General features: G+C 22.8%; 5 protein-coding genes across 5 annotated transcripts; 4 read left to right on the forward strand and 1 right to left on the reverse strand. All coding sequences in view use genetic code 6, as the record gives it.

Annotated features, from left to right (window-relative positions):
* Positions 1-55: 55 nt before the first annotated feature.
* TTHERM_000264979 (transmembrane protein, putative) lies at positions 56-535 on the forward strand (the record flags this gene model as incomplete). The annotated part of the gene is made up of 1 exon (XM_012795915.1): positions 56-535. One exon carries the CDS (start codon positions 56-58, stop codon positions 533-535), a length of 480 nt encoding a protein of 159 aa, XP_012651369.1.
* Positions 536-2,380: 1,845 nt separating this feature from the next.
* TTHERM_00264980 (transmembrane protein, putative) lies at positions 2,381-8,584 on the forward strand (the record flags this gene model as incomplete). Its single annotated transcript, XM_001009147.2, has 16 exons — positions 2,381-2,532; positions 2,603-2,630; positions 2,724-2,825; positions 3,618-3,843; positions 3,952-4,029; positions 4,190-4,300; positions 4,529-4,750; positions 5,198-5,306; positions 5,381-5,528; positions 5,591-5,938; positions 6,400-6,670; positions 6,723-7,478; positions 7,551-7,652; positions 7,709-8,104; positions 8,213-8,412; positions 8,501-8,584. The coding sequence occupies 16 exons, from the start codon at positions 2,381-2,383 to the stop codon at positions 8,582-8,584; spliced, it is 3,333 nt and encodes a 1,110-aa protein (XP_001009147.2).
* A 1,816-nt stretch (positions 8,585-10,400) lies between these two features.
* TTHERM_00264990 (kinase domain protein) lies at positions 10,401-12,544 on the forward strand (the record flags this gene model as incomplete). Its single annotated transcript, XM_001009148.2, has 11 exons — positions 10,401-10,486; positions 10,539-10,631; positions 10,701-10,790; positions 10,883-10,972; positions 11,052-11,141; positions 11,195-11,284; positions 11,340-11,429; positions 11,539-11,628; positions 11,698-11,787; positions 11,864-11,953; positions 12,454-12,544. The coding sequence occupies 11 exons, from the start codon at positions 10,401-10,403 to the stop codon at positions 12,542-12,544; spliced, it is 990 nt and encodes a 329-aa protein (XP_001009148.2).
* Positions 12,545-16,244: 3,700 nt separating this feature from the next.
* TTHERM_00265090 (hypothetical protein) lies at positions 16,245-18,253 on the forward strand (the record flags this gene model as incomplete). The annotated part of the gene is made up of 5 exons (XM_001009151.1): positions 16,245-17,015; positions 17,350-17,468; positions 17,520-17,677; positions 17,898-17,960; positions 18,033-18,253. 5 exons carry the CDS (start codon positions 16,245-16,247, stop codon positions 18,251-18,253), a joined length of 1,332 nt encoding a protein of 443 aa, XP_001009151.1.
* A 1,418-nt stretch (positions 18,254-19,671) lies between these two features.
* TTHERM_00265100 (ATPase, P-type (transporting), HAD superfamily, protein) lies at positions 19,672-24,555 on the reverse strand (the record flags this gene model as incomplete). Its single annotated transcript, XM_001009152.2, has 5 exons — positions 19,672-20,522; positions 21,339-22,545; positions 22,798-23,229; positions 23,323-23,543; positions 23,727-24,555. 5 exons carry the CDS (start codon positions 24,553-24,555, stop codon positions 19,672-19,674), a joined length of 3,540 nt encoding a protein of 1,179 aa, XP_001009152.2.
* Positions 24,556-26,380: the final 1,825 nt, after the last annotated feature.

Genomic DNA, 26,380 nt, shown 5'->3' on the forward strand with positions numbered 1-26,380 from the left:
AATTTCAAGCATTTTTAATCTCAAGCAAATCAGTTTTTTAGTTTATTTATTATTTATGTTGTTTGTTTTTTCTTTCTAGTTGAATATGATTTTATTTTATGTTTTTATTTTAATTGGATTAGAGAAGTTTTTTATCAAGGCATGTTTTTTTTAGATGTTGTTTGATTTTCTTTCTTTTTATCATCCTGAAAAGAGAAGTATTTTTTTAAGAGGGAATAAGAAGGTTTTTTAAAAAATAGGGTTAATATAGGATTTTAAATAAAAGCGAGAAGCAGCGGTAGGATTTGGTAAACTGATTAGGCTTAAATCTTTATAGATTTATCTTCCACTTTACTTTGGTTTCGCTCTCACGCTGTCTCCATACCTTCCTGTGCACCGCTTAATACTGGTTACTAAGGCACACAATTAGCTAGCCACAATATATCCGTAGATATAAAGCAGCGCATGTGGCAATTCTTTAACAAATTTGGCGAGTGGTCGATATGATCATTTATATATATAATTGGTTATTAAAATTTATATGATCATATTCTGAGGTATTTGAATCTCTCTTTGTTTATCTATCTATCTGTCTGTCTGAGTGTCTTGTAATGAATGTGTCTTTGCTGTCATCTTGTTCAGTCAAATCAGGAGTCACATATTTGATGATAACGATCAAATAGAATGGTTATTAATTTGAGTTTTATGTGGTTATTATGGTGACTTACCTCTCAGATCATATTAAAACATGCAACGAATTCCCATCACTGAAAAAACTTCCGATTTTGTTGATGTAAAAAACTTGGTTCCGAGAAAGGGTCTCTCTTTAAATCCGCGGAAATTAAAAAACTAAGTATAAGCAGTAAAGACATATTATCCTTTGTGCTTAATTAAAAACTTCGGCGTAGATTCGTAAGATTATTTAATCTTTGAAAAAAATTATAAGCTTAAGAAAAATCTTTAATTAAGTTTTAACGAATAGAATAAACGAACTAATTAATTAATTAATTTTTCATAAGAAATAAAATAAATTACATATAAATTTTCCTAAATCATTTAATCAAAAAGAAAATTGAATTTTTTATATTTTTTATGACAGACATTCATTAATCTTTTTTTACAAATAATATTAGAATTATTATTCTAAAAAATATTTTTATCATCTTAAATGAAATTTTTTTGTGCTGCGAGCTTAAAAAACAAAGCAAAAATTTAAATCATTTAAAAATTTGTAGACTAAGATATTACTAAATAATTTTAAAATGAATCAGAAGGAAATCAATCTATAAGATTGGCTGTTCTAGCTTTATTATATATTCGTAATATTATTATTATTACAATTAGATAAAATGAATTGCTTTTTATGAAAACACTTTATATTTAGGATTGACTTATCATCAAAAAAATAAATATCTAGTTAGTTTGTCCATTTGTTAAATATATTATCTAGAAATTTATTAATTTTTATAATAGCCACTTTATATGAGCACCTTTATTATATCAAATATATAATTTCACTATAATATAAAAATTATGTTATAAAAATTTATCCTTTTATTAATGGTAAATAATTAATTAATATTAATCTATATTTTCTACAAAATTTAAATAAAAAATATTTAAAAAATGCCTTCACTCGGGATCGAACCGAGGACCGTAAGATCTTCAGTCTTACGCTCTCCCAACTGAGCTATAAAGGCTTGGTGATATTCAAATAAGAGTTTAATTTGGTAACTTAAAATAATGTTGAGTTAAATTTTGATGTATTCTGTCTAGCATTAAAATTCACGCTTATTTATGATTTAAATTAGAGTTAATAAAATTTAAAATTTTAAAATAGAAGAAAATAGAAATAGATAGAGTTTCACTTTTTTGATACAAAAAATGTGTTTTTATTTGTTTGCTGGAAGTATCTAGGTATCTGCAATAGCCAATATTGATATGTCTATCAATTAGAATAAACTAATTAATAATTTAATAAGTAGAAGTCAAATGTTACGAATGAATGAGGATAATTTACTAACTAATAAATAAGTTGGCAAAAATAAAAAGAGAAAACTAAAATCAATTAATCAATCAATATTTTTTTAATTATAAAGGAAATATTTGTAAACATTCATTTACATATATATATAGATATATACTTAAATGCGTTTGAGAAAAAAAATTTAAAATATCTTTATGTTTTTGTTAGTATATTAATAATTTTTTTAATTAAAGGAATTATTAACAGCAAAAAAATTGATAACAATTAATATAAAAAAACAATCAAATAAATTCCTAAAATTAGTAGAGTAACTAAGTAATTAAGTATATTAGTAAAGACTAAATACCTATTATAAACTAAAAGTATTTGCGCACTCACAATTACTGAAAATTAAAAAGAAGGTTTTAAAGCATCATGGCTTCTATACCAACGGAATAGAGAGGAGAGGATTCTCCTTTCAATGGTATCAAAATTGAGATGGCTGATTTGAACACTAAAAACGATAGCAACAACAAAATGATGAGCAGTTCAAAACATTTCAATAGATACTAGAGCAAAATGAAAACGTAAGCAGAAATATATTTTATTGCAGAAGATATTATTTGATATTAAGTGTCCTTTTAATAAATAAAATAGTTCGGTGATGTTCTCGAAGATAGAAAATGTAAATTTACAGATATTTTTTTTGTTTTAGAGCTGATTAGTTAATTAAGTAGAAAACTTGTTAGATTAAAATTATTATTGCTATCATAAATAGGAAAACATGTATGACATAGAGAACTACACAAAAAAATAAAAGCCAAACAAAGAAAACTATATTGTATTTAAAAAGAAGCTTGATAGTTTGCATATGAGAAAAGTAATTTGATTATGTTTTATTTACTTATAGTTTCTATTGAGTTGGCCTGCTTATCCTTACAGAAATAAAGGAGCAATATTAAATTATCAATCTATCATCCTTTTAATCTAAAAAAACTTTCCCCTTATAAAAAAATACTGCAAAAACCTTTAAATTTTAGAATTAAGTGAAAGAATTCAATTAATTAATCATTTATTTTAGGTGAAAGAATAAATTTAAAGATTTGCTTTTTCAAAAATAATTAAACTTTTTGTAGACTTTGTTACTAATAATTCAGATAGATAGATAACTAACTAACTATTTAATTATCGAAGTCAATCTTTGTTATTTATTTTCTAAAAAAACAGTAAACAAAGTTGATAGAAATTTAAATAAAGTTGGATATTTAAATTATTCTACTTTGACTTTATTTTTATTTTTATTCATTTTCAATGATTCTGATAGAAATATAGATGATTACTTTAAGTCTTAACAAATAAATAAACAAAGTAGCTAACTAACTTAATAAGTAAATAACAAATTAAGTATCTAAACTTAAAGCTTTAAGTCACGCTTAAAATTTATTATAGTTATTCTGCTAATTACTTTTGAAAAGGTTTTGTGAAACTTATGAAATTGTTTGCCATATTTTAGAAAGAGAGTTTTAGTATTTTTAAAATACTTTTATAAATAATAGTGATTGATAGATATATAGGCAGCTGTATTCGCTAATTTAATTGAAACTAATATCTTTTTACAATTCAAGTCATTAAATAAATAAACAAATAAATAATATTTGATTTTTTAATTTAGGAAAATCCTAAGACAAAGTAGCTTGATCTTGAATATGAGTGCTGTTCAGATGTGATTTGCGGAACAGATATTCCTGGCCATTGTTGTTGCTCTACCTCTAAGAAAACTGCTGTGGACGAGAGAGGTGTCGGAATAACTCTCTACTTCAAAAGCTTAAAGCATCTTATTTGGAACTATCTTTTCTTTGTGATTATATCTGCTCCTATCCTCTTTTTCTGCTTATATTGTAATAAATTAATTAACTCTTCCACTCAATAACTATAAAATTCTATTTATATTTCTCTTTTAGTTACTAACAAATTTATTAATAAATTAATTACTTATGAAATTAAAGCATCTAAATAAAGCTCTGTTGAAATAAATAGCTTCTAATCTTTCCTGCAAAGTTCCACAGTTGGAAATATCGGTCAAGGTAGTTAAAATTCTTCTTTAAAACATTTATTTATTCATTCTTTAATTAAATGTATTTTTTTATTGATTCTGCTGTTGTATAAATTATCTTTGCTTATTATATTAAATCTCACTCACTCATTAACTCATTCATTCATTTATTATTTTTATTTCAATAAAAGATGCAAGGTAATGCTTTAAAGACGCGTTTTTCTTTAATACTACATCTGAGTATGTTATGTAATGTTCAACTGGCAATCTAGCTATGAGCTAGACATTTTCTTGGGGTTTATGTAAGCAAATTTATACTTTGATTCTTTTACTATCTCTTACAGTTCTAATTAATTAATATGTGGAAATTATTAAAAGACCAATTTTTCTGAATTTATTAAATAAAGCCTTAATTTTGAAAATATTAAAAATTTAACAAATTCCTTAACAAAAGAATTTCGAAAATATAAAATTAATTATTTCGCTTCCTTAGCTTAAAAAGGATAAAACTAATTTATATTTAATTATAGTTTAAAAGAGCAAAAGCTAGGTCGATTATGAGCAATAAGATTGTAATCTCGTAGATGATACTAAACTAGATAAGACATAAAATAAAGATATTAAGGACATTCCAATTGTTAAAAAATGTCAAGACTAAACTAGTTGCACATTTTAAAAATCTGATATTTTAGGATTATACAAGATAACTGATTTCACTGACAAGCAATTTTACATCAAAGCCTATTGTCAAGGTATATAATAATTTATTTATTTATTTTTTGATTAATTAAAATAAATTATTTTTAGTGTTAAATCATGTAAAAATTTTTAACTTTGTTATATCAGTATATTTATTTGCCAATTTTTACTTTTCTTGTAAGAAATAAGTTAAAGAGCTTAACAAATTTTTGATGATAATTAATAGTGATTATCAAAATAAATAAAGTGTATTTTTAAAAATATTAATTTTATTAACTTATCTTTTTATTTGATATTAATTAAAATGTTAATTAATTAGTTAGTTATTTAGTTAATTATAAAAGAATAAAATTTCAGAAAATTTAATAAAAATGATGGCCTAAAAATTAATTTTAATGCCACTAAAAATATAATTTTTTTAAAGATTTCTATAATTTTTATTTAAATTTAGATGATTTTTTATGAAAATAAATTATTTAACTAAAAAATATTAAAAAAAGGCACATACTTTGCTTTCCCATATTATAATTTTCCTAAGAAATATGTTGCCTACATTATTGCTGGTATTGATGCTTTTATAGTCCTTTGGTACTTCCTGATGGTTTATTTGTAAATCTTTTATATCTATTTATTTATTTGGTTTATTAAGCAAGTGATCAATACAAATTTTGAATAATAAATAGCCAAGGCAGCGCTGAAGAAAAGGCTATTAATAATATTTTGAAATAAAAGAGAACACCTTCTCATTTCACAATATAAATTACTAATCTACCAGCTAAGATTAAGTCAGAAGCTGATCTAATGGCTGATTTGTAAGAACATATTTAATAAGTAAAGAAAATGCTAAAATTTACATATCAAGCTAAATGTTTTTTAAATTAAATTTAACTTAGTCTGTACAAAAATTTGCAAAAAATGAGAGAAAAAACTTGTCTGTTAGGATCATAGATGTCAAAATTTCAGAATCATAACAAGAAATCATTCAGTAAAGAAAGAAAGGAATTATTTACAAAGAAAATTAAAAGAGAATTTTTGAATTCTTGGAGAAATATGATAGAAATAGTGAACATATTTCTAACAGAAAAAAAGTCACTGTTTAAATGCTATAAGAGCTCATCGAAAGCTTTTAAGATTAAAGCCTCAAGAAAAAAGCAACTAAAGAGCTTAAAGCTATTGAGAATGCTTATGTAGAAATCGGCAAGGCTTTAGAAAAAATTAATAAAATTGAAAATAAATCTACAGTAAACAATTTATTAATTAATTAATTAAAATAATTAAACAAAATAAAATTCATATGTGATGAAATAATCATTTGATTTTATCACCAAAAATCTATCTATCTAACTAACTAACTAACTATCTTGCAGCTTTTAAGAACTTAATTTTTTTTACAACTGATTAAAGCCAGCATTTTTAAAAACAAAAAGCATGAATTTCTTGATGCAACTTAAAATTAAGAGCTTGAATTTTTTTATTATTCATTCATTAAACATATTATTTATTAAAATAATCATGAATTTTTTATGACCAAAAATTATGCAACTTTTAGTTAAGCACTTGATTTTATTTTACATCTGATTAAACCCAGTATTTATTTGTTAAAAAAAATATGAATTTTTATTTTCTAATTAATTAAAAAAAATAATTTATTTAATAATAAATTGAATTAAAATATTTATTTTAATTAATTATTTAATTGAAGATTAAATATGCTTGGGTTACATTTGAGACTATTGAGATTAAAAATACTGCTATTGAATTATATCAAACTACCACTGTTGAGAGATGTTGTGCTTTTATTTGCGGTTGCTGTGATTGCTGTGTACCCAAAGAAAAGCTATTCCAAAAGAAGGTAATCAATGTTAAAGATGCTCCTAATCCAGATAGCATTTTATGGGAAAATAACGATTCATCTGCACTTCTTCTTAGAAAGCTAATCAGTGTTATCGTCACTATTGCAGTTGTTGTTGGATGTAAAATTATTTTTTGCTAATAATAACTATAATGTAAATATTTTCATTAAAGCATATATCTTGATTGTTTGGATTAGAAATCGTAAATAAGATATTATGCAATAATATCCCAGTGTAGATTGTAGCAATCCAATTTTCAATAACATTCAATCTGATTAAGGAAAAAATCTTGTCGTATTAGAAGATAATTAATCTTCAGGAACTGTAAAAGTGGGATATATATACTGTTATTGCAAAACTTAAATTAACGAAATATTCTCTGGAAGTCTTGATTAACCTTACAAGAGTATTTGCAACAGTTGGCTTACTAGCTATACTCTTAGTTAATTCCTTCCTTATGCAGCTGTTTTGTGTATTGTTGTGATTAACGTTATTATTTAATTCCTTTTCTAGGCTCTCAGTTAGTTTGAAAAGCACAAATTGCTTGATGATTAACTAAAGTCTTTTATTATCAAAACATTCATTGCTTAATTCATCAACACTGGTTTAATCCTGCTGTTGACCAACATCAATTTCGATATTACTACTACAGGAACTCTGTAATTTTTGTTTGGTGGTAATTACGATGACTTATCACCTGAATGGTTCAAGAATGTCGGAACTGTTATCATTTTGACTCTACTTATCAACGTTGTATCTGCACCTATGGTTTCATGCTTTTTCGTTTTTCTTAGAGCTTTGTTCAAATGCTGTGATAGAGGATGCAGTCTCGATGATACTAAGACTAAAAAATCTACACTTAATGAATGGGTTGAATTCTACACAGGACCAGAATTCATGATATCCTTTAGATACTCTTAAATTTTAGGTAAATATTCATTTAAATAAAAGCATTAAATTAATTAATCAATAAAATAATAAATAAATAAATAAAAAATAGGTATTTGTTTTATTGGTATGCTTTACTCAGGAGGTATTCCCATCTTGTATTTCGTATCTTTCTTACACTTAACCGTCCTTTACTGGCTCGATAAAATATTCTGTAAATACTAATTAATTATTTTTAAAATTATTATAAACTTTATTTAATATATTTAGTATTTAAGATTTGTAAGATTCCCCCTAACTTTGATCAATAAATGGCTACAATGGCTCGCACAATGCTTTATTTAGTTCCTTTCCTACATACAATATTCTCTATTTACATTTATGGTAACACAGATATTTTCTTTGAGATTTAATATCTCAATGAGAGTTTCATAGATGTTTCTAGCTCTAATTAAATAGTAGAGCAGTTTATTGTTAGAGTGCTTTAACGTTAGCAAAATATTGCTCACGGTATCATATTAGCGATCTTATTGCTCATGTTTTTGCTTAGGACATTCTTATACAGACCTATTAAAGCTTGCTTGAATCTCTGTTTACATAAAACTGGTATGGAAAAGTACTTAGATAAGACTTAATAAACTCAAAACAGTCAGTCTTATTACAAATGTAATTTTCAAATTATAAAATCTTTTCCTTGAAATAAATTTAATCATTTTTTTAAATTCTTTATTTATTTATTTATTTATTTATTTATTTATTTATTTATTTATTTAGTTATGAGTGGTGTTCAGCTTAAGGATGACTACAATCTGATAGAATATTACTTAATGGATTAGGAAGAAAAAGAAGAGGATAAGTAATCTAAAAAGTTCCAAGAATAATCTAAGGAGAAGTAATAATCGATAGCAAAATACTATCCTGAATAGAAAGACAAACATAGTGATATTGTAGGAATCTTTTCATATGATATCAGAGTAAATTAAATTCAGTTTTAAATAATATTTTTAATAATTCATTTTGATATGAGAATTCTTAATTTAAAAATTTATAATAATAAAATAGCATAATCCACTTTATAGAAAGCTATATGCCTGGGACAAGAGAATGGTATCGCCAGATGTTTCTATGGTCAATTAAAATTAATGAACATATATGAAATTAATCTGAAAGACTGGCTGAGATAGAAGCAATTAAATTATTATCACAAATATAAATTATATTTGAAATTTTGAAAAAAGCAAAAAAAATATACATAAAAAATAAATGATATAAATTTATTTAGCAATAATAGCTGCAAAAAAACTAAAAAATAATTAAATTATTCAAAATTCTATTTGCATTTAAATTTATTGTTAAATAAAAAAATGTACTTTTTTATTTTTATATTAGTAAAAAAGGATAAATTAAGATGATTTTTAAACCAATCTAATTTTTTTTAAAGTGTTTTAAAAGATTGTTTAAAATTTTATTAATTCAAAATAATTTATTTACTTTTCATATAAACAAAATTAGTCAAGTATTCATTTTAGGGATGTTAGTTAGTTAGTTAGTTAGTTAGTTAATTAATTAAAATCTGATTCATATTAAATGTCTTAAAATTAGAAGAATAAAAAAAAAAATATTTTTTAATCTATTCAAAGTAATTAATTTTAGTTAGATTGATGATTATGAAAGAGTTTATTACTTAAAACAAAAAAAATTAATTCTATTATAGAAATTTTATCTTTTCAAAAGTAAATAGTTGAATGAGTGAGTGTTTAAAAATAAATTACAACTTATTAATCAAAGCTTTATAATTAATATATTTTAATTAAAATTTTTTAATTCAAAATTTATTTAATACTTAATTTAATTAAGAAAATCTTTTAAGAATATCAAAGTGTTAATTAAAATCTATTAGAATAAGAATAAGTTTACAGCATTACCATCCAAAAATGAAATGACTGATTTATTTTTTTTTTTACTCTTATTTTTTGAATAGGTTTTTAAAATAAAAAATTTGGTTTATTATTTATTTATTAAAAAAAAATGTAATATTTCTAATCAATGATTTTAAATAAATTATTTTAAAAACAAATAATTAATTTATTTTGTTGTTAAAAAATTTATATAAATTTTTGTTTAAAAGAATTAGTTTAAAAATTCTCTGTAATCCTGCTTGAATCTTGAAATTAAAATCTATGATTTTTTAAAATTTCTCTCAATAAACAATTTCTTTTTAAAAATTAAACAGAAAATTTAATCTTTTAAATTAGAATAAATGCATTATATTATATTGTAAGATGTTTATGGCAAGAAAGAATGAATTTGATATTAAAGATAAAGATAGTAAATTAATAATAATTTAATTATAAAATTTGAAAAACGTATTTATTTTTAAAATCAACAAATTAAATAGATCAGTGTTAGTTACAAAAGTAATTCATATTATTATTCCTATTTAGGCATCAATGATCGATGCAAATTAATAAATAATGTGGTTAAGAATGAACAAAAATTACATAATTTAAATATTATCAACAATAGATTTGAAGTCATAAAAAGATTTAATTTAAATATTGTAGATAAAATCCTCTCACATACATACATTCATACTTATTTCTAATATTAGGATTATATAAATATTATTGTTTTTTAATACTCAAGTTATTTATCAAAGCATCTAATTATTCTTTAAAATCATCAAAAATTTTGATAATTCTAAAAGATAACAAAAACTTAAAGTAATTACACTAGTTTGTTTTGCTAATATAAATAGATAGGCATCACAATACCATACAGTAAAGATTAAATTGCTTAAAAAGCATTCACTCTTAATTTTTGATTTAAAAATGCATTTTTACTAAAAGAAGTTTAGTATTTCGCCATCCATTCATATATAATCTCATTTCTTTGTTTATTAAACTATATTTTGTTTTCCTATTTTAAATATTTAAAGTAATATTGAGAAGGGAGAGGACCAATGATTGATCATTTAAACTTTTACGCAATCGAGGAGTTAAAGAATACAAAGTCAAAGCCTAGAGAAAGCCTACGAGTTAAGTTCATGTAAAACCATTTTAAAACTCTCAATATATTTCTTATGATATTTCATTTTTAGGTATCAAAAAGTAAATACATAAGGTGCAAAGTTGTTAGGTGATTATATGGCAAAGAATTGCTAAAATCTTGATAAATTGCACATTGATTTGGGGTAAAAAAATATTTATGACGATTGAAATAGAAGTACGAAAATAATTTTTATTGTAAAATAACAAATTAGAAACAACTAGCTTGGCGTTCCATCTATGAAGCATGTCTTAAATGGTCTTAAACAATGCAAGAAACTCAAATATTTTTACTTTAACACCAGGTATTTATTTATTAATACAAAATTTAAAAGCATGATTATCAATCAATCAATCAATTTGCTAATAAATTAATTAAATACTTAATTTATAAAAGTGAAAATAGACTTGGCTCATAAGGCCCTAAAGACCTTTCTCAGGTTTTGCAATTATTAAAAGAGCTGTGTGAAATAGAACTTTTCATGGAGTAATTAAAATAAATAATAAATTTTCATAAAATTAAAACTAATTTTCTTTTAAATGAATTGATTCTAAAAATAATTTAGGAGTAATCAAATCAGCGATGAAGGGATTTAAAATCTTTTTTAGGGATTAAAACACAACAGCAAAATTAAAAGACTTTCCATTCATCTAGGGTAATTTTCTTCATATTAAACATATATTTCATTAACCTTGTTAATTAATTAAGAAATAACTCAATTTATAATGGCGGAATTCCTGGATTTGTTGATTGTATCTCTAGCTTGAGATACCTTAGCATTGTCGAAATATTCCTTTCGTAATAAAATTAACTTGATTGTAAACAGATAATAAATAGTATTTTTTTAAAAAAGTCACAATTTCATCACTAACTCAGGCTTAAAAGAACTGTCCAAAATATTAGTTTATTCTTCAAGTATAAAAACCTTTATGCTTGAATTTAGGTATATCTTATTTACTTATTTCCTTGCTACATTTTATTAGCCTGATCAGATCTATCTAATTCTTCACTTGCATAATTAATTTCTTTTATTGATTAATTAAAATTATTAGCAACAATGATATCGATTAAGTAGGTATTTAGTATTTATCTGACGCCTTAAAAACGTGCTCTACTCTAAAAAAATTATATCTAAAATTATCGTAAAATTTATCTTTTCTAGAATATTTATAAGAATAAAAATAAATAAATAAATAAATTTATCTTAAAAGATATAATAATATCGGTAGAGAAGGAATACAATATTTAGCCCAAGGAATATAATATTGCACTGATTTAACTCACTTGTCACTATTTTTATAGTAAATATATTTATTTATTTATTAATATCTTAGTATAAAATTTATTTGCTTATGTTTTTATATAATTTAAATAAAGATCTAGCTTTATTGACTATGAAGGTTCAACTTAGTTAATAACTGCAGTTAAGTCATGCAAATATCTTTCTTATTTCTTTGTTTTTGCATGGTAAATAATATTATTCTTTTTTTGAATCGATATTGTCAAAAGAAAACGAATTTAATAATATAATTTATTTAATTTTTATCAAAATTGACAACACTATATAAAAGCCAATATAAAATAGCTTATTTAAAATTAATAAGTGCTATTGAAATAATTTATCTTTGAAATTATTATATTGAATCGAAATTGATATCATAATTGATTGCCTTATTTACTTTTGTTTATTGAGTTTATTGGATTTAACAAATTAATCTTTGATTGACTGAAATATCTATTTTCTTTGATAATATTTAGTTAAATTAATTGTAATAAGAATAATCAATAAAAATAATTAATTTTTTATAACTAAACCGAAGTTTATTTTTGATAAGATAAATTAAGTGATAGATAAATAGTTTGTTTATTTGTTTGTTTGTTTTTAAAATATTTACCAAAATTTAATTTTCTTTTTTAAATTTGTAAAAAACTTATTTTAAATAATAATAACAAAAATAAACTAAAAGGATGTGCGATTTTGTGAGCTGGCAATAAGAAAAATTATTAAAATCCCTAAAGAAATAGAAAAGATTAGTTGAGTGCTAATTTTAGATTTGAGAAAATAACTAAAAAAATGTAATTACTTAGAAATTTAAAAATAATTAATTCTGATTTGAAGACTTTGAACTTTAATAAAATCAAAAACTTATTTATAATAACTTAACTAAATAACTAACTAACTAAATATATAATGAATATAAATAATTAAATAATTATAATAACCATAGAATTTTATTCAAATATTACTTTATATTTATATATATATCTACTTGACTATTATATTAATAAATTCAATTTTATTTCCATTCTTAAATAAAAAATAAAAAATCTGATGAAGGCGAGATTCGAACTCGCGCCCTTTCGGAATAGAGCCTTAATCTACCGCCTTAGACCGCTCGGCCACTTCATCTTCAGTGAAATATACTTATTTATCCTTTCCCTTCTTTCTTTTTTTTCTAAATATTTATAAAAAGTATTTAAGTCGTTGTTAAACTAACTAACTAATTAAATAAATAATTATATAAGATAAAACCTAATTTTGATTTATTTTTTGGTTTATATAATCTATGTATGAAAAGCAATAAATAAATTAATAAATGAAACGTTTTTACTTAATTGTAAAAATGAAATATCTTCCTTTAAATTGCTTAAATTTAAATTATTTGTCTCTCTTAAAGTCAGTAAAAATTCATTATTTATTTATTTTTCACTCCAATCAAATAAGTAAATAAATAAAAAATCTGATGAAGGCGAGATTCGAACTCGCGCCCTTTCGGAATAGAGCCTTAATCTACCGCCTTAGACCGCTCGGCCACTTCATCTTAGCTGAAAGATTTGCAAAAATGTTCATTGTTTTTAAAAACATTTTAAAATTTGAATGTAAATTATAATTATTTAAATTTATATTTTAAAAGAAAAAAAATCTGATGAAGGCGAGATTCGAACTCGCGCCCTTTCGGAATAGAGCCTTAATCTACCGCCTTAGACCGCTCGGCCACTTCATCTTAGCTGAAAGATTTGCAAAAATGTTCATTGTTTTTAAAAACATTTTAAAATTTGAATGTAAATTGTAATTATTTAAAATAAAAAAAATCTACCGCCTTAGACCGCTCGGCCACTTCATCTTAGTTGAAAGATTTGCAAAAATGTTGATTGTTTCTAAATACATTTAAAAATTTGAATGTAAATTATAATTATTTAAATTTATATTTTAAAAGAAAAAAAATCTGATGAAGGCGAGATTCGAACTCGCGCCCTTTCGGAATAGAGCCTTAATCTACCGCCTTAGACCGCTCGGCCACTTCATCTTAATTGAAATTTTGAGATAATATTTTTATGTTCTTTTAATTATTATTTATTATTTAGATGAGAATTTGATAATTAATTAAAGTGTCTTTTAAATTCAAAATGACATAAATAGTTCGTTATTAGTAAAAAGTAAAAATCTGATGAAGGCGAGATTCGAACTCGCGCCCTTTCGGAATAGAGCCTTAATCTACCGCCTTAGACCGCTCGGCCACTTCATCTTAGTTGATAAGCTTGAATTCTAGTTCACTCATTTGAGAAAAAAGTAATAATAAATTTCTAAATATTTTAAGATTTATATAAAATTTTGATTTATTTTGTATAACTTACAATAAAAAATTTAAAAAATCAGATGAATTAGACTGCTTAGCCATTCCCTCTTAGTTGATAAGCTTGATTTATAGTTCTTTCTTCTGAGAAAATAGTTGTTATAAATTTTAAGATTTAGATATTAATTGCTTTATATAACTTATAATTAAAAAAATCTGATGAGTTAGACTGCTCTACGACTTCTTCTTAGTTGATAATTTTGAAAAATAGTTCATTCTTTTGAGAAAAAAGTAATAATAAATTTCTAAATATTTTAGGATTTTTATGGAAGTATTTGATTAGCTGTTTTGTATAACTAACTAGTAATAAAAAATAAAAAAATCTGATGAAGGCGAGATTCGAACTCGCGCCCTTTCGGAATAGAGCCTTAATCTACCGCCTTAGACCGCTCGGCCACTTCATCTTAGTTGAAAGGTTTGCAAAAATGTTCATTGTTTTTGAAAACATTTTAAAATTTGAATGTAAATTGTAATTGTTTAAATTTTTATTTTAAAATAAAAAAAATCTGATGAAGGCGAGATTCGAACTCGCGCCCTTTCGGAATAGAGCCTTAATCTACCGCCTTAGACCGCTCGGCCACTTCATCTTATTTAAAATATCAGCTAACTAGTTGGATGTTTTTGAAAATATTTTTGAATTAATCTAAGTTTTAATGGATTAAACATTTTATTATGCAGAAAGATAATTTTCATTTAATGAATATATTTAAAATAACAATGATTATAATATTTTTAAAAAAATTAAACTTCTTAAATTCTGTTTTTAGGTGAAATCTAAATTTTTAAGTGAAAATTTATGTAAATTAATATCTAAATAAAGATATTTGCTTCAGATTTTATTTGACCATTTTCTTATATTTGAATGAGGTTTTAGTTATGATTAAATAAATCATTTTAATTTAGATAAAAATGAAACTTTTTGAAAGAAAATGTGGCAGATAGATAGATATATATAGATATTCTTTATTTAGTACTTTAGTTTAAATCTATCTATCTATCTAACTTTTTATTAGAAGTTTTTGATAGGCTAATGAAATTTTATAGAAGGTCAAAACGAGCTCAGAAATATCTAGAAGCAATTAAAATATTGCATTTGAATTATGTTTATCTAAAAATATTAAAATAATTTCGTCTTTTAAAACAATACTTTTTTCAATCCTTTCTTTATTTGAGTAATATAAAATAAAGATATTTTATTTAATATTTAATATCCAAACTAATTAATTAATTAATAATTGCTTAATTATTGAGTGAAATTTCAGTTATGGTTGGATAAATCATTTTAGTAAAAATTAAATTTGTTAAAAGAAAATTAATTGAAAGATTTTTTAAAAAGACAAAGAAATAAGATTATAGTAGAAATTAATATTAAGTTTATTTGTTTGTTTTTATGGATAAAAAAAATAGTTTTAGCTAAAAAAAGGCTTCAATAAATTTTGTTTATGAAAAAAGGAATACATAAATAAATATAATAACTAAAATAAAGTTATTTTATATTTGGTTAATTCCATCCATTTATTAATTATTAATTGTAAATATTTTAAATGTTTATTAATTATTTTAAGTTAAACAATAATATTGTTTTAATTCAGAATTGTAATTCGATCTAATTGAAAGTAAATAATTTGATTTTTTAATATATATTTATATACTAAATTAACAATTTTGGGGAAATATAATTCTAATTTAGTTGATTTTTTTAAATTTAATAATTCAAGATAGGGTTTATTTTATTTAAGATCAATAAAATTTGTTAAAAACTGCTTTTTACTAAAAGTTTAATGAAATTTGGTATCAAGATAAATAAGAATTTTATTTATTATAAAATAGATTTTAAAAATTTAAATTCTCATTTTACCTTTTTGCTGTCTGTTTGGAATACAAGCATGCAAAATTTAACTACAGTAAAATTCATATTTAATTGAAAGTAAAATAAATAAATAAATAATTAGAAAGAAGCAACTTCAAAAATCGTCATTTTATAAATATTTTTTAATTTTTAAAGAAAGATAAAATCTTCACTTTATTAAAGACGAAAAAATATTAATTAATTATTATAATTGTTATTATTCAAAAAATTATTAAGAGAAAAAAAAAATAAAATAAATAACAAATACAAATAAATGGAAGAAGAAATTTAATTAACTACTGAAGAAGAATACAATCTATCACTCGAACAGCTGCTAAAAAGCAGGTGGGATTTTAATTTTAAAAATTTAGAACTTGATCATCTCTAAAATTTTATAAGCACTAACAATACAACCTTCTTGATGCAGCCATAAAATGAATATTTAAATAACTAATTTCAATAAAATGTTATCAATTTCAATGTAATAGATGAATTTCTCAGTGATGAAAGCTCTGAGACAGAGTAAAATGTTTTACAGAAATCACCTTCTTTAACATTTATTTCTACTAAGAAGCAGAATGTGATAAAAGAAAATTAAAAAACTAATGGAAAATAATTGAATTCTACTTAGGAGTAGCAATTAAATAAAACATAATAATAAATATAATAAGACTCATCTCAGGTTTAAAATAAACCTTTTAAGCCAAAAAAGTAAATGCTTAGAGAATAAATGAGAGAATATGAAATGTTTCAAGATAACACAGGCTTAACCTACTATCAAAGAAAAAAGAACTTTATTTAAAATATGAAGGAGAAGGATTTGCTACTTGATTGGGATAGCTTTAAAAAGGATGATTTGATTTACGAATAGAGCTCGTTTGGAGCCGCTCGCAGAAAGAAGAAGAATAAAAAATAAATTGATATAATCGAGCTGCCTCATCCTGAAAAATAACCACAGCAGTAAAATGAGTATCAAAAGGAAGCTAAAAGTTACAGAAAAATACCAAGATCTTAGCGCTCTGAAATTAATGGCTCAAATAGCAAAGTGATTAATTAATTAATTAATTAATTATCCCCTATTTAATTCTTTATAATAATTTTTAATTAAAAGATTCTATTTAATAAATTAATTATTTCTGATTCATTAAAGTTTTTAATCAAATATCACCAAGCAATTAACTCTTATTTTTGGTTAGTTAGTTAGTTGTAACATTTATTGTTTTCCAAAATAATGAATAAAATCACTTCAAATTTATTACAGCTTTAAAATAATTAAATAAATAAATAAATTAATAATGAATGAATGAAAAAAGTTTACTAAAATAATCAAAAAAATTAATGAAGAGGAATGAATTAAAAGATTTTATTTAAATAAAAAGAATGGTAATGCTATGGAAGAGGAAGAGGAACCTAAAGTTAAATCTAAGAGTTTACAAAAAGAAGCCAGTAGTAACATTTAATAAGAATAAAAGCAAGTCTAATATAAACCATTTAAGAGGTAACAAATATTAAATTATTTTATGGTTTAACTCAATATTTTATCTAAAAGAGTTACTATGATTGCTGTTGATAAATAAGAATTAATTAACAGAAGAGAAGATTTTCTCCATTATCAGTTCATAAATGAAAAAAAAATTAATACAAATAATATTTATATTTCAAGTAGAGCATAAGCCTAAATTCCTTAAATTAGACCTGTAGAAGAAGGTAAATTATATTATATTTGTTATTTATAAAATTATTAAAAATAATCAATTCAATTTCTTTAATCTTTTCAGAATTTTATTCATTACATTTTAATTAAACTTAATTTTAGAATTCAATTTCCACTTTAAAGCAAGTAAGCAAAAAAAACAAACAAACAACAAAAATTAAATCAAATAAAAAAAATTACAACATTTAATGGTAATTAAAATTTTAATAATAGTAAGAAACACTTGGATACTTAAGGATTTAGATTCTATTCTTGCATACAAAAATTCAAGTGAATGTAATAAAACATATTTGAAAATAAAAATAAATGTTAAAATTGATCATTTTATTTATTTATTAATTTTCTTAGACCAAAAGCTTGAAGAATATATGAATAAGTTTTTTGGATTAAGAGCTCCTTGGTAGGTTTTCAATATTTTAAAATTAAATAAATACAATTTAAAGAACTCTATTGATTATTGTAACATGAACAGTGATTTTTTAAAAGCTTATTTTCTCGATAAGGATAACGAAAAAAAAAAAAAATAACAAAAAAGAAGACTTGGACTTGAGAAAAAAAAGTATGTATGATATTAATTAGTAATTAAAAAGTGAAAATAAAAAAAAAATGAATTAAAAACTAATTTTTCGATTGTCATATAAATCTACAATTTATTATTTATTTATATTAATCTTCTTTTAATTTTATTATTTATTTTAGTTATGCTTTGTATTTTATAATCTTTTATATTTTAATTATTTCAAATTTATTATTTCTTTAAGCCCATTTCATATTTTATCCTCATAGAATAAAATTAAAATTATCAATTTTAATATAAATAAAATAATAACAAAAATTAGTCAAAACAATTAAAAAATTATAAAATAAAAAATTTTATGGTATTAAAAGCAATTTAAATAAGTCAAATTAAAATTACTTTAGAAATTACTATTAAATATTCCAAAAAATTTAAACATCAAATTTTTATTTAAAAACTCTTGATAAAAAGCATACAAGTTAGTTAGTTAGTTAGTTAGTTAGTTAGTTAGTTGTAGTAATAAAAAATTACCAAATTTTAATTTATAAAAAAGAATTTTAAATTACCAAATAATTACATTAATAAAATTGTTTGTTTATAATTAATTATTGCTTTCAATAAATAAGAATAAGCAAGCATGTTTAATTTTTAATAAACTTACAAAAATTATTTTAGCTTACGATGGATACTGTTTTGATGTAAAGTTAAAAATAAAAATGAATTATTTTCAACAAACTGATGGATGAATCAAAATTATTTATAAAAGTATAAAAACAAAAGTTAGTTTTAAATAATCTAATATATTTATTTTAAGGGTGCTAATTATAAATATAAACAAATAGATCTACAGCAGATAAAAATTATAAAAAATAAGCAAAAAGCATGATTTTTATTTAAATCTAATAGTAGTATTAAAATATTTTCACAACAAAAAAATCAATCATTGAATTAATGGCTCTAAATAATTTTAACAATAAAAACATAAACAAAAATTAGATTGTTTGAATTTATAAAGATAACTACAAAATTAATTAATATCTTAAATATGCAAAAAGAAACATAAAAAACCAATATATTTATTTATTTATTTATTTATCTTTGAATATGAACTACATAGAATATTTTTTTAAAAGCAAAATTATTTTAATAAAGTAACAAATTATGAAGGATATTCCTTTTATGTAGCTTAAAAACACTAAAGCTGGGCATATATAACTAATTAACTAAATAAATTAACAATAAATAAATAAAAATTTAATCAGGTAAAAAAAAAATAATAAATTGATTTAATGATTTTTAAAATAGCAAAAATATTTAAAATAAATGGAATATATTTGAATGATAAAATCATAGAGAGTGATAAATAAATAAATTGGTAAATTAATTAATTAATTAATTTGATTAAATTTATAACAAAAATTATAGAATTTTTATTAGCTTTTATGATTATAAATTTAGTTATTTATTATTTCATTATTTGACTGCGGTTTTAAATTTTGTGTAGTGGATAAAGTTTTATATCGAGAATTCTTTGAAAATGAGAAATTTTTTGATAATAAAATCTTCTATTATAATTGCTGAGGAGCATGCTACTAAAGTTATAAGCAATATATAACCCATGAAATCATACTTATCATGAAGCTGTTTATATATCAAGAAGTCAGGAATTTGATGCTCAGGTCTGGCAATCACTATAATTCCATAGATAGAGTAAGCCAATAAATAAATGGATAGCAAATAATTTCTATAGATTTTCAGTTTAAATGGACTAGAAATAAAATAGCTAAAGCCGGATGACATATAGAATAGATTAATCATAAGGAATACTATTGAATTTAGTGCTCCTTCCTTTCTAAATATAAAAACACCCTAAAATTCCTCTAAAGTATAAGTTGGAGTGTGCCATGGTTAAGCTTTTAAGACAATGCAGCCAATAATTAGGGAAATACTGTAAATTAAAATTTGAGAATAAATGGATATCTAATTTGGCAGCTTATAAAATTTGTCATCAGGAATATGAGGACTTAATTTCTTATTTGGTCTGCTTATTGCAAGTAAAGCCATCAAAGGCATTCCACAGAAGAAGCTTAAATAAGTAAATTAGAAATCGCCAAAGTTTTAAGCTTCTTCCATCATAACAACGCAACCCATGAACTTTAAGCTATTTTAAATAATGATTACTCTGAATATTTCTATGTTATTTGTTAAAGTAGCTCTTCCATCTAACAAAATTGTTTCAACGCACTTAATTGAGTCATCATTAGAAGAAAAAGGAGCAGTCAAAGCAGCGTCAGCTGCTGCAAATGAAATACCAATATCACCTATTTTAATCAAAATAACAAATTAATTACAAAATCTGCTTTGTTTAATTTAAAATAAAAAATAGTTTTAAGCGATTTAATTTTCTGAGTGCTAATCTAATTAATCTAGTCCTTTAAAACTCGAATATAAAAAGGAAAAGATAGATTAAAAAATAAAAATAATTAGAAAATTAATAAAATATAGATAAATAAATAAAATTTTTAGCAAAATATTATTTTAATTGATTTACTCAAAATCATATTTTTAAGAATAAAAACTAAGCTGTTTTTTTTAATTTCACTTTTTCTAAATGAATTTAGTTGATTAGATTTTGATTCATTTAAAAATTCAAAATTTATAATTTTAAGAATAAAAGTCTATCTTTATTTGTTAATTTTCTCTTTTTCTAAATGAATTTAATTTATTAGAGTTTGATTCAGTTAAAAATTCATAAGTATTAAAGCTCATCTTTATTTCTTAAATTTCTTTTTTCCTAAATAAATTTAATTTATTAGAGTTTGATTTATTTAAAAATCCAAAATTTTTAATTAAAATCTATTTGTTTTAAATATTTTATTCATTCGGCAAGACTAACTAAATAGTTTACCAAAAAAGTAATTATAAAGTGCTGGTTGATATTATTGTTAAGAAAAATTTCTTTTGTTGAGTTAAATTAGTTTATTAATTTAATTTATAAAAATGAAAATGTTGCTTCAGAATTTAAAGAATTTGCTTAAAACTCAATTTTTTTTATTTAAAATATAAATTTATTGAAAAAAAGCAAACTGAAAAAATGTTAAAACAATTTCAGTTTTATAGAAAATCATTTATTTTACCTTGCTTGATAGCCTCACAGTCGTTAGCACCATCCCCAATCATTCCTACTCTGAGATGTTGCGATTGCAGGATTTCAATAATTCTTCTTTTTTATTCAGGGCGCATTCTAGCAAAAATGCTAGTGTTTACTATCAGATTGCAATAAAGAATTAATTTCTCTTCTAAAGTTCTATTAAAAGATTTTAGAGTTTCTGTCTCTGTATTCAGTTTAGTGTTTTTATTTTTATTTGAGAAAAGATGAGAGTAATGGCAAAGCTCGATTTCTGTTTCACTTCCAGTCATCATTTAAAAGGTCTTTTCAAAGTAATCCAGAACTTTACCAGTAATTACTATTTATTCATTGTTGGCTATAAGCTAGTCTAAGATTTCAAATGAACGCTCTTATTCATCAGAATTATTAACCATCTCAATGTGTTCGTTTTCTACTTTCTAAACAACAAGCTTGCTTCTTAAAGCGTTAGAACATGGGGCAGCATCTATAAAATAAACTTTATTATTCTCATCAAGGATATTACATTCAGAGCCAGTTTAGAGAGTAGTAAGAGGATTATCGCCAGAAATAATTTTGCATTCAATTCCACCTTCTTTTAATCTCTAAATACAATCAGCTGTGTCTGGTTTCAGTTTGTTTTCCAAAACCAAAAACCCTAAGAAGTTCAAATTTTTCTCTAAATCTTAACGTTGCATTGCTTAGGGATTCTCATTTTCATTAAGTTCGCGGTAGGATAAACCTAAAATACGAAAGCCTTTCAGAGAGAGAACATTCAATTTTTCAGTAAAATTGGATGGGATAGTTGATGGTATGCACAATTCTTTAACCATTTCAGGAGCTCCCTTAAGGAAAGCATATTTCTTACCTTAATCTCTAACTATTGTTGACATACGTTGCAAAGAAGAGTCAAATTCAAACATTTGCAAAACTTCTAATTTGGTATCTTAAAATCCTGCTTTGAATTTAATAGAAATATCAGATGAATTTTCTAACTTAAACTGAGAATATTTCATCATTTCAATATCAAGCATATCTCCCACTAGTTATCCGTTCATCAAATATGCTCCATGGCATGTAGCAAAAAGTTTAAAATGAATGCTTTTTGCAATAGATTCTAAAGATTGTTGTTTTAAATCGTCAAGAGTAATCATTTTGCCTAAGTTTTCATCAAAGTAGCCATTTACTTCAATGCCATTTGTAGTTAAGGTTCCTGTCTATTTTTATTTATTTTTTAGATTAATTTAATGCATAAAAATTTCATAAAAAAATTATTTAATAATAAAATACTTAAAAATTTATTAATATTTAAACAACAATCAAAAGTATTATTTTAAATAAAAATTGTATTGAAATAAATTTTTTTTTGGGATATTAAAAATAACAAAAATATTAATAAAAGCAAAAAAAAGAAAGTATTTGATAGCAAACTTCTGTTGAAAATAAAAATTTATTTTAAAAATATTTACTTTGTCAAAGCACATATAAGTTATTTTACCAGCAATCATAGTTTTTTATGGTTCGATTCCAAATATGTTATGTACCCTTAATCTCATTAAGGCGAATGATAAACTTAGTGATTGGAATATAGGTAAAAATGGAGGAAGGGTCCATGTTAGAGTGTCAAATAATCTGTAGAAATATGTGATTACTGAAATCTCTATATCATACATCTTAGGAACTCTAGCTAAATATATAGCGAATTGGAGAACAGCAAAACCTATGAAAAAGAGTAGGGAGTTTTTTACAAAATCGAACTCAGTTGGGCGAGGATATAGAATGGATCTTAAAATTTATCCTTTGAATGAAGTAAATCCAACTCTAACAACTTTAGCAAGTATCTTAGAAGACTAAGAAGATTTTGTTTAAAAGATAACAGTACCATCAAAGAGATAGTGTTTCTAAATTAATTCAATAAAAATATCTTAATAAATTAATTATTTTTCAAGCTTTTTTAAAGAAAAATATAAATAAAAAAATTATCTTAGTTTTACCTTATGATCAACAGAGTCGTAATTGAAAGGTAAATTTTCATTTGAGGCTATGGAGACTTTAGGAATTGGAATAGATTCTCCTGTTAGAGAAACTTCATTCATAAGCAATTCTCCTTGAATTAGGAGGCAGTCGCAAGGAATTGTCATCTTCTCTTCTAGTTCTATTATGTCGCCTGTTACTAGATATTTGCTATCAATTAATTAGCCTTATTCTGTACTACCTTTTTATAATTTAATTAATTTAGTAATTTTAATTCTGGTCAGATCTTTCTTAATTTAATTAAAATTCTCTTCAAAGAAAAATAAATCAAAATATTTTTTAGTGAAAGCTTGTTTTCTTTGTTGTTTTATTAAAAGTATTAAAATTAGTAAATAATTTTTAATTATTTGAGTTATTTATTTACCTTCTCTAAATACTCTCACTTAGTGGTCTAGTAGAGCCATTTTTTTGATCTTGAGGAGAGAAACACGAGTCATGATGTAGTTAAAAATTGTGATTGAAAACTAAACAGAAATGATAATAACAGAGAATTGAATATAATTTTGCATAAACCAAACGACAACGCTTGCGTATTGAAGAAAATAAAAAGGAGATGTCATTTCTTAGATTAAAAATTCAAAAATTGAGGGAATTTCTATTTTCTTTTCACAGGAACCATATTCTTTTCTAAATTCGCTAACCTAACTTTCACTGAGGTATTGTTTTTCACTCATTTATGATAGAGGAATTTCACATATTGGATACTCAACAGCTTTGAAGTAAGGGATTGAGTTATCATATTAACTATTTTATATTATATTTTCTTCGTCTTTAATTTTGCTTTCTTCTTATTGCTTTTTTTCTTTTTGATTGTGATAGATATAGTCTAATTTACGACTTTTAAATCCAATTTATACTTCTACTTAATTATTCTTCCAATTTCTCAGCTTAAATTCTACTTTATTTTCAATAAGCTCAGTGCCATCTTCGTTGCAGACTAAGAAATGAGTAGCATCTCTCATTTGATAAACCTTTTCATAGAGGAAATTCTTTCTTAATTTAAACGACCATCTTAGAAAAAGAGCGAATAAGAACCCAGTCAAAATAGAAAGCAAAATAGTAAGAGCTATTCTACTTGTTTTAATTTAAAGTAAGAAGACCTCTTTTACATGACATCCACCTTCCACGTTTGAAGCATGCACAATCACAGCCTATCTTCCTTCAGATGTTTTAGAATCTGAAACTTTATTCATCGAAATGTGTTAAATATTGTATGCTATTTATTATTTTATTGAATTTTTTTTATTAATTACTTAAAGTTTATTTTAATTGAATAACTTTTAAAATGTTTAATGAATAAATTAATTAATAGATATCTATCTATCTATTTAAACCTTACCATTTAAATAAGTTTTGACACATAATTTAATTTATATCCTACTATTTTTCTAGTAAAACTGTTAAAATTGTTGGTCGATTTCGATTATGATTCGTAATCAAAACTAAATCTACACCATAAGTAGATATTATATATCAATTTGATATCTAATAATTATATATTTAAGCGCTTTTAGAAATTTATTATAAAATTACTCCATTTTTGGAAACACATTTTTCAAATCTTTTCATTGAGATAAGTTGAAAATTGCTCGAAAAAAACCACCCAAGAAATTTTACACTAGTTTTTATCTTTAAAAAATGCATCTTATGAAAAATATTTGATTTTTTGTTTAAAGTAATTTATTTGGGTATTTCTCATGATTTTCTTGTATTAACTTAGCCCGCTACAGAGAAAAATGACATCAACTAGAACTAAAATATGAGAATGAAGAGACTTATTTCCAAAAGAAATAAGAAATCTACATAAATATTTGCAAATAAACTATAAATAGAATACTCAAATCCTAAATTTTTGCATTAATTACAAATTTACTAGAAGAAAACTAATAAATCGAAATACAGAAAGACAGACAAATAGAAAGACAGACAAAGCGACTCAGCAAAATTATTATAATTTTTAGTATGATTACGCTAAAAAATTGTATTTTTTAATTTTTTTAACTTGCTCCTTATAATTTTATAAACTTCATTTATATTGAAATAATGCAGCTATCTATTTTGCGAAAATAAAGCAAATTTTTTTTTAAATAAGCATTTTTTTCAAAAAAATCTATTTTTAGGATCAAGTAAAATATAGTTAGTCTCTTAATATATATATTTTACATTCAGTAAAATTTCTAAAATATTTTTTTTCTCTATTTGTTTTTTACTAAAAAATGGAGATAAATAATTATAATAATAAAAATAAAGTTGTATTATTATTATGGAGATTAGCGGAAAATGATGTGATATTAATGAATTAATTTGTGAAATATGCATTTACAAAATAGAAGATATAGATTAACTTTAGCGGAATTTTTCTTATAGTATGAATAAAAAGCATAAAGAAAGATAAGACTAGTACAAAAAAAATACTCTTAATGAATTTTCCTCTAAATTTGCTTTATTAAATTAGATCACTTTTATACAACATCAAAGTATTTATCATGTGATTAATTATATCATAAGCTATTTCTAAATTTTTAGTCTACTAAATTAAATTGCTCAATTTTATTTTTAAATTCTTCTAAAAATACTTTCTATTTGTCTCATTATTATAAATAATTAATATATCCCACCTACCACTTTAGATTGAAAATAGAATTTTAACTCTATTTCTTTAATAAATATCCTAATTAACAACGATTATAAATTGATTCACTTTTATCTAAGAATCTACAATAATACTTCATAAATTGAACTATTTTTAAACAATTAAATAAATAATATGCACTTTATTTAGAATAAACAGACGTCAATCAATATAGCAAACATGAAATAGGAAATTAATAATATGAAATAATGTTCATTATGTATTCAAAATACATCAGATAGAATATAAAAAAACATCTCAAATTTCATTTTATATAACATTTTAAAATAGCTTAACTATGAACAGGCACTTTTTTAGTAAAATTAAACTTATACTTATCAAATAGAATTAAACTTAATTTTAAATTTAAATTCATGTAACAAATT

The sequence above is a fragment of the Tetrahymena thermophila genome (genome assembly GCF_000189635.1).
Source record: "Tetrahymena thermophila SB210 genomic scaffold scf_8254788, whole genome shotgun sequence".
In the NCBI taxonomy this organism is placed as follows: Eukaryota; Ciliophora; class Oligohymenophorea; order Hymenostomatida; family Tetrahymenidae; genus Tetrahymena; species Tetrahymena thermophila.